At 34.5% G+C, this 8,685-nt stretch overlaps 1 protein-coding gene across 1 annotated transcript; it reads right to left on the bottom strand.

The window, feature by feature from the left end:
- Positions 1-8,072, bottom strand: LOC130806221 (SH3 domain-containing protein 2). The gene is made up of 10 exons (XM_057671218.1): positions 7,835-8,072; positions 4,281-4,400; positions 4,139-4,208; positions 3,883-4,034; positions 3,264-3,365; positions 2,939-3,139; positions 2,774-2,836; positions 2,507-2,656; positions 1,173-1,247; positions 1-749 (listed from the first exon to the last, which is right to left on the bottom strand). Exons 1-10 carry the CDS (start codon positions 7,892-7,894, stop codon positions 633-635), a joined length of 1,110 nt encoding a protein of 369 aa, XP_057527201.1. The 5' UTR covers positions 7,895-8,072; the 3' UTR covers positions 1-632.
- Positions 8,073-8,685: the final 613 nt, after the last annotated feature.

An 8,685-nucleotide genomic window follows, 5' to 3' on the forward strand; every position in this document is an offset into this window, starting at 1 on the left:
ACCAAAATTGCTTTTTCATTATGGCTTCAAACACCACTTTTAATCTGGCTGAACAATCAACTGCCAAAATACTTTTTTTTTTTCTCACCAACTAACAAACCAAAGTCAAAACCAAACGACCAACTTGAAAGACAACTATAAAACATCCTTTCCTCCTCATCTTAATTAACATTACTTTGCCAACATCTACACAGCTAAAATGTCAAGCTAACTAGCTAAGATAGCAGACAGATCAATAATTGTAATTAAACCAACAGAATTATCAAAAACAACATATGGAAGTGTTTTGTCTCATCAGTAGGCAATTGGTCAAGCAACACAAGAAACCAATATCTAATTAAGTATAAGTCACGCTTACTGACTTACATTTTACATCACACCATTCCAACCCCCCTTGCAATGTAAAGCAAAAAAGATATATATATTTATATAATAAGCTTAACAAAAATGGAAAAAAGAAGAAATGGAGGAAAGAACAAAAATGAAGAGACGATAGCTACATCATATACTACAGAACACACCTATGGCAACCGTTCGACTTATATTTTCATTAGAAGAATGAACTTGGGTTTGTTGAAAAAGTTGAAACGCAAACAAATGCTTTCCTGAATTCAGTCGACGCAGATGTAGCTCTAGAAAACTTCTGCAATCTTGCTAGCGAGAACACGTTCACGTCGTTCAATATATCCGTATGGGAACCAACCAGCTTTTCCCTTGCATTCACCTTCAGCCCAACCATTGTTGGATACCTGTTTTCAAATCATATAGATTTGAGTATAGAAAATATAACAAGCAATGCGCAGAAAAATGGTCCTTGGTTAAATCTACATCACTACAATTCAATTGGATAATGTGAAGGCCAAGGGCTTGGGGTTTATCAACTGAAAATCATGAATAATCTGTTACACTTATTTTTTAAGGTGAAAAGGAAAAGCTTCCAATAGGACATAGGACATAGGTGATCTGTCCACTAAGCCTATGCATCTGCTGTATGTATATATATATATATATATAGTACTTCTAAACAAGCAATCAGAGATATGAATTATCGATAATGCACAAAAATCAAAGAATTGATTCAAATTTACATATAAATTTGAGGTGCTTGTGACAAATTTAGAACCATTGGAGCGTCAATGGATTAATAATAAGAGGAAAGAATGTAAACTAACCTTTCGGACAACAACATATTCCCCGATTGCCAGATTTAATTCAATGTCAGATTCTGCTTGATATGGGCACATAACCTGCAACATGAAACACATTACAACAATACTATTAAATCGCAAAGAAAGATATAGCATTCTGTGTTCTTGATCACATAGATATTTTAACAATTAATGTAAAGATAATTTGCGAAAAACCACTTTTTCATGTTTTCTTTACAAACCACCTCATAATGTTGTATTTTCTTTGTGAATCACCAAGATTCACATTTTCCGCTCAGGGCCCTGCCCCAAGTCTAGGATAGTGGGGCGATGGCCTAAGGTCCAAAGCCAAAAAAGCGCAATATATTTTGTTTTCTGATAATACTAATAACTTTTCTTTTTGTTCCATAAAAAAAGATTCTCTCCAGTTTTCGAATGGAAGAGGGTTCGCTACTGATCATATAGATGGACATCAGTTTCAGGGTCTTCTCTCACATCTTCACTTCTCTAACCTTTATCTCTAACAGTTTCTGAACTTCCAAAAGTTTGCTTCTTATTGGAACTATCCGCTTCTTCCACATTGAGCATTTCAAACCCCTTCCTCCTCTACAAACTTTGAAGCCTTTTGTATTCTAATGTTAAGAAAGCAAAAAAAATGATGTGTAAAATAAGACTTCAGATGATGAAGGAATGACAAATTTTGTAGTTGATTTTACTTGATGAAGAAATGTAATAATTTTCCTGCTTGCACTTGAGGTAAGCTCCTCCACCTTCAATGATGATGATTTCATTAATTATGTTGAAATTGGCAGGGAAATTTTTTGTGGGAATGATTTAGAAAGGACGGGAGTTTTATAGACAAGAAGATTTTTACTTTATTTTGTTGAAGTAAATTGGGTGATAGTTTTGGGAGCGATTTAGAAAGAAGAGGAGTTTATAAAGAAGATTTTTTACTTAAATGATGATGACTCCATTTGATGCCCATAGTTCAGTGCTATATTTTCTTCGCTGTCATCTTTACTTTCTTTGATATTACTATCAAATATGATGATGCCAATTGCCAAGTAGCTAGAGCCTAAACCTTCGCTGCCTACTCATTTCTCCATACCCAATCACCCGCCAACCATGCTAGCTATGATTTCTTCACTATGGTCTCAACTTGCTTTGATGTATTTATTGCATATGATGATGCTAAGTTGCTAACATATTTACTAAATACTTAATTCCTTTCTCCACAACCAATCACCCAACAATAACACAGCACAAAAAAATCAAAAAGACAAGGAAAAGGTTGATTCATGCATGCTTCAGACACGTCATCTTAAGACATATCAAGCAAAAAAGACATTATCACTAACCTCTCCAAGAAAATAACCCATGCTGTCAGTTGAACCATTTTGAGTTTGAGATGCAAAAACACCACTTTCTTCGTAAGCTGGGGGTGGTGGTACATTATTCTCAATAGTAGGGCTTGGAGCAGCTTCAATACGTTGTCGCTCTGAAATCATCTATGTATCACCAAAAACTATATTTTCAGCTTTTTGAAGAAATATATGAAAGCAATGACAACATCGCAGGCTTGGCAGCACAAATGTCATTAAACAGTTAAGGTGAAATGAGGATACCTCGCCTTCAAGCTGTTCAAGTATCTGGACTGCTCTTTGGTGATAAGCACGTTCTGCTTCCACCTTGAAAAATTGCACACGGAAGAGGGGTAATAATAACAGTTCAGCCTTACGACACATGCACTTGATAATTTAAGTTCAGTCGAAATAAAAAATTCATATTACCATGGCAATAAGTCGCTGAAGAGTCAATCTCTGTTGTTGAGCTTCAACAGCAGCCATTGCAGCTGCAGCTTCCTTTCCTAATATCCCCATGTTAGATTTCAAATCATGAAGCTTTGACTCAGCAGCATCTAGTTTCATAACAACATCAGGATTTCCTGATGCTTCTCTAACTTTTGCCTGACGTTTGGAAACTTCAATTGCCTGTCTAGGTTCAAATTAGATCAAAATGATTACACATGTTCTTCAAGGTAAATCGAAAAATTAATGGAAGACAATATTACTCCTATGCTACGAATCTCAAGATGATATGTAATTATTGTGATACCTGAGCTTCAGCTTCTTGTCGCATTCTGTCATAGCGTTGAGCAAGATGTCGAGCATCTTCCAAGGGAGCTCCCATAACCATTGCTCTTAAAGGTTCTGCTACCTGGAAATCAGAAAAACTTCAATAAAACTCGTACACGATATATGTGATATGAAGAGCAGATAAACTTGTTAACTAACACCAAGTCCGTTATGAGGAAGTAAGCATAAACAGAGATTTCATAAAATGAGAAGGAAGCAGATAGGCTACCAAATATCTAGCCTGTAAACATAGTGTGAAGGTGGTAACACTCTTCAAACAGTTCGAGCTATCATGTTAGTATTTTGAAAAATTGTTCAACTCTAGACAAACCGTATGTAATACTTCTCAGCTCAAGAGTAGTTCTAACTGTAACAAAGAAATAGAATTATACCACTATTATCATTACAGCCTTTTTCATTTATTTCCAACACTATACTAGTAAGTAAAAATATCATTTCACAATATTAGTAAATCATCATTGCATTTTTTAATTGCCAAAAAAATCATTGTTGCATCTTTTCCCCATTGAGAAAAACACAGAAGTCAAAAATACTAAAATTGATAGAGAAGAAGAAACATGTTATATTAGAACAGAGACCTGTGTACCCAAAGCTTTCAATAAATTTCCACGCTCCTTTTCCATCTGTGCACGAGCTCGGGAAAAACTGACTGCTGCTTTGGACAATGTGCTACCACTGGTACAAGTATTTTCACCACCATACTTTCGGCTGTCTTCAGACAATTTTGTTCCTAGTACACAAGTGCCAAGAAAATTTTTGTGAACATAAGAAAACTAATATTATCAAAGTGAAGGGTGAGATCAAATTTGTTCTGGCTAAAGATGGAAACACTACCGATTTCAACTTGTTTCGATCCAGTAACAATATAGCCTTCAACTCCACGTACAATATCTCTTTGAAAATGCTGAAACAAGAAAAACATGAATAAGTAGGGAAATTTGACAAACTAAAGACTATTATGAAAAGTTCGAGCAACCTTAGCAGCCCTTGTTGATATGTAAAGCTTCTCAAGCTTTTGATGTTGCTGAAACTCTGCCTCATCTGTGATCACGTTATCTGAGCTATAACCTCCTGCGCCAAATTGCTTGAGAACAGCCTGCGAGACAAATACACATCATTAAGATGCACAAGTCTGTCGTAAAAGAGGAATCCTTTCAACTTTAGGAATACAAGCAAAGTCAAGTAATCATATAGAACTAAAAGAAAGTACGAACAATGTTTCTCCTTCAAAATTCAATTGGCGTAGAGGGGTTACTAAAGAGAACTGAATACTTCTGAGTAAATTAAAGTTTATCAGCTCACAAAAAACATGACCAGCAGTCCAGCACAGTGCCGAAACATTGCATGAATTGCTGATTAGTCATAGTCAGAATTGTAACTTTCCTTTTTCCCACTTTTGGTGTACCAAAGTCTTGGATACAGACATCTAAAGAAACTTCACTAGTTAAATAAGCTATAGTAGCCAAGTTGCCTATTGTAGCATAGTTATCTAAGTTTACTTGACTTCATGTTTTACTATAGTTCGCCACTTGACTATGTTAAATAGCACTTCAACACCATAGGAAAAGATTATACAAAGATCTTTATTTAGATTAGGATTCATTACCAACTACAGCCTTAAAGTTTTGTCATTTTAGAATAAACAGCCTCAAAGTTTTTTTTTTTTTTTTCTATAAACAACAGCCTTCAAATTACCAAACACGACATCGATAGAGCCACTTCACCGGATGATCTGCTAAATGACCGATGACCAAGGTAAATGACCTTTGACTTTTAATTAAATTCATTAATCTAACCTAATTTACCCAATTACCCCCAATTAAACCTTTCTTCCCCAACCTCTCTCTAAGCCTCCCCAATCACCACCATTCTCCCACCCCAATACCACCACCACCACCATCATTGCCACCATTAAAACCCCTTCTTTAATGGGTATTTTTTAGGTAATCAAGGAGGAATTTTGTGAGTAATAAAATAAGCAGTTATTATCACTCCCAAATGCACCCAAAATTATAGTGAAACAACCTTCGAAGGTCAAACCCAAAAATGTTTTGGAACAACCTGACTTCCTGGAATAAAACCAACTGTGTAGATGGTTCTCATATCTTATGGTTGCTAAAACTATGGTGTGTTTTGGAACCAAACATTAAAGATGGAGGTGAAACAACCTTTGAAGTTCAAACAATGGTGTGCAGATGGGTCTCATATCTTATGGTTGCTAAAACTACTATAATTTGTACAAGCATGAAGAGAGAATTAAGTAGCATAGAATTGTATCCATCCATTAAAGGAATGATTAGAATTAGGTACTGTAACAACAACCCAAAATCGAGGACAAAAAAACAAAAGGCAGGCACTGAAAAGAAAAAAGATGTAGCCACAAATTACGCCATTCCCAATTTTGTTCGAATAAGGGTAATCCAATTTTTTGAGCTCAAAATTAAGACCGGACATGCTAAGATGAAACATCTCCATTCCAATGTGTGAGAGACAACTTCTCAAAGACCTTGACATCAATGGTGGTTCCTAGGTCAAATCCATGAGAGCTTCTTCTCCTACTCTTTGAAATCCACTCCTTCTCTTCTGATTTTCTTTCCCTTGAATTTGATAATATTCCATTTGAATGTGGAGTGAATGATATTTATAAACTACTTAGTGGTCTGGTTGACCTAGACCTTAGTTTTAATTCTCTGGTCAGCCTTGGTTAGCCTTTGCCTTCGGATTTGAAGGAAAATAGTTTGAGAACTATGGCGGTTGGGAACAATAAACTTTTGGGTTCATTTCTAGATGTATTTGAAGGAGTTGAGGAGTTTGAATGGTGGTGTTAGGGTCGGAAAATGGTGGTGTTGGGGTGGGGGAATGGTGGTGATTGGGTTGGGTTAGAGAGAAGTTGGGAAAGAAGGGTTTAATTGGAGTAATTGGGTAAATTAGGTTAGATTAATAAATTTAATTAAAAGTCAAAGGTAATTTAGCAGGTCATCCAGTGAAGTAGTTGTATCGATGTCGTGTTTGGTAATTTGAAGACTGTTATTTGTAAAAAAAATAAAAATTCAAGGTTGTTTATTCTAAAATGACTAAACTTTAAGGTTGTAGTTTGGTAATTGATCCTTTAAATTAATGTCATTTGAAGGTTACGCAATCAAAATATTTCTGATAAAATTCATACTAAGAACATTCGCAACAAGGAGCAAACTGGAGTACAAAAGTCAAAGCTAAACAGCTTGAAAGTATCAATCTCCCGTCACGGGGAATGATGATGATATTTAATGTAGACAAGGATTCAAAAAAATCGAAATACTCATGGACAATACATGAACAAGTTGGCTGAAATTTGTTCCCTGAATAATTGAATGAAAACTTGTAAATTTGAACTGTTGATTAACAAATGCTGCAGCTTAAGCATCATGGCGATTCAACTCAACTAAAATAGTCTAGAACTTGATGTAAGTTGCACCATCTTTTCTTTTCTACTCCTATCTATATTTCCATAAATACCTGACATTATGAAATTCCTTATGTATGCTAATCAAACTAAGCCAATTCACTTATAATACAAACAAACTTAATTGCAATGGCCTGTTTTCCATATATTTTAACTTCAGCTCATTCGAATATCACTAAACTGGTGATAAGATGAAGTTCCATCTTCCCCTCCCTTCCTCTCCTTTCTATATTGCTATCCATATTCCAAACACGCATAACAACAGACATCATATCACTCAGGCCATCATTCTAAACAATTGACAGATCCAGAGGATTGGAATTGTGTTGAAAGTTTCTCTTCAACCAAAACAAGTTCAACTTGGGAATATGGAGCATGTTATATGGACTACAAGAAGGGGAAAAGTAATTCATTAAAAATCAGTTGGATATTGTTTTCAGCTTAGAGCAATCATATCTTTGATCCTCCCAATGTAATTACACTACAGCCACCACTTGGAAATTTGATCACTAATTCACCATTAAACTTCTAAAAATCTGTGTTATGCAACACAGCGAGCAAATTCTGAAATCCTCAAGAATCAAGGACTCAAGCCGCGTAATTCAACAGATCAAGATCCTCATACAAAAGGTTTCTCCATTTCTCCCAAAACACAATCACCAAATTCACCGATTTCAATAGACTAACATCAATCAATTTAAATCCAGACTTCAATAGTTTATTTCAATCCACTGTCACGAACTAATCCAAATCTTTGATCGCATTGCAACACCAGGAAATCATTTATCGTTGAAATTAGATGCGTTACGAAAAAACGAAATACCTAGCAAATTAATCAATCACCCAATTAACCACAAATTTAACGAAATTAACTAAAAAAAGCAAAGACAAACACGATTTGCAAATTTAACGACAAATAAAATCAAAATTGTGCTCAGGTTTTGACATTGAGCTCAAGTATCGACGAAAATGAGCTCAAAGATTGATGAAAATGAACTAATCAGATCAAATTCGATTGAAGACAATAAGGAAAAGATGATGATGAGTATAATTAGGGTTGGAGTAATTAAAAAGGTGAGAAAAGAAACCTGCTGTTGCTTAGCAACTTGCTCGCGAAGCCTAGTAGCTTGTTTTCGGATTGTTTCCATTAACAAAGTTGAAGCTTTCTCTCTCCTCTTTCACAAATCGTGGTGTATTTTATGTGTTTCGCTTTGCGAACTTGCGGGGAGCGAGAAAGGAACGTTGTAGAGACGAATCTGAACAATGAGAGTTTGAAAAAACTCACTTTTTATTGGTCGTCCCCTTCTTCACTCTTTGTAACCTTTTTTCATCCAAACTTCCAAATTTTATCCATCCCTCTTCAAAAATTTCTAAACTATACTTTTTTATTGTTGTTTTCGTTTACTTTTTTGTCAAATTTTTATGTAAATTTTGAGCCTTAATAATATTTAAGTACGCATTATAAAAATTATGAAAAATATATAATAAAAAATATACATTAAAACAATTCTAACGAGACCTCACGTGAATATATTTTGTCGTCTATGTCTTAAAAATCTTAATCAAATTTCTCTCTTCAAAATTAAATATTATTAACAAAAAAAACATGAAAAAATAGGGGGAGTCATATAAACGCAATATATGAATTTTAATTCAATTAATTAATTTTGATTAATGAAAACGCAACGAAATCACAAATAGTCAATTGATTAATTTCAATTTGATTTAAAAAAATACAAAGATAATAATTTCATTTCAATTAACGTTAAATTCCACCTAATTTTGATTAAAAAGAAAAAGAAATAGCCAAGTTGCATATGTATTGTTTCTATATAAAAATAGTCTAGTAGGAGTTTAGAGTATGTCAAATTTTGGTTTATAGATGTCAAGTTGGAGTTTAGAGTTTGTGAAATTTAAATTTAGGGCATGTTAAGTAGGG

This window comes from Amaranthus tricolor, chromosome 2, assembly GCF_026212465.1.
Source record: "Amaranthus tricolor cultivar Red isolate AtriRed21 chromosome 2, ASM2621246v1, whole genome shotgun sequence".
Lineage (NCBI taxonomy): Eukaryota > Viridiplantae > Streptophyta > Magnoliopsida > Caryophyllales > Amaranthaceae > Amaranthus > Amaranthus tricolor.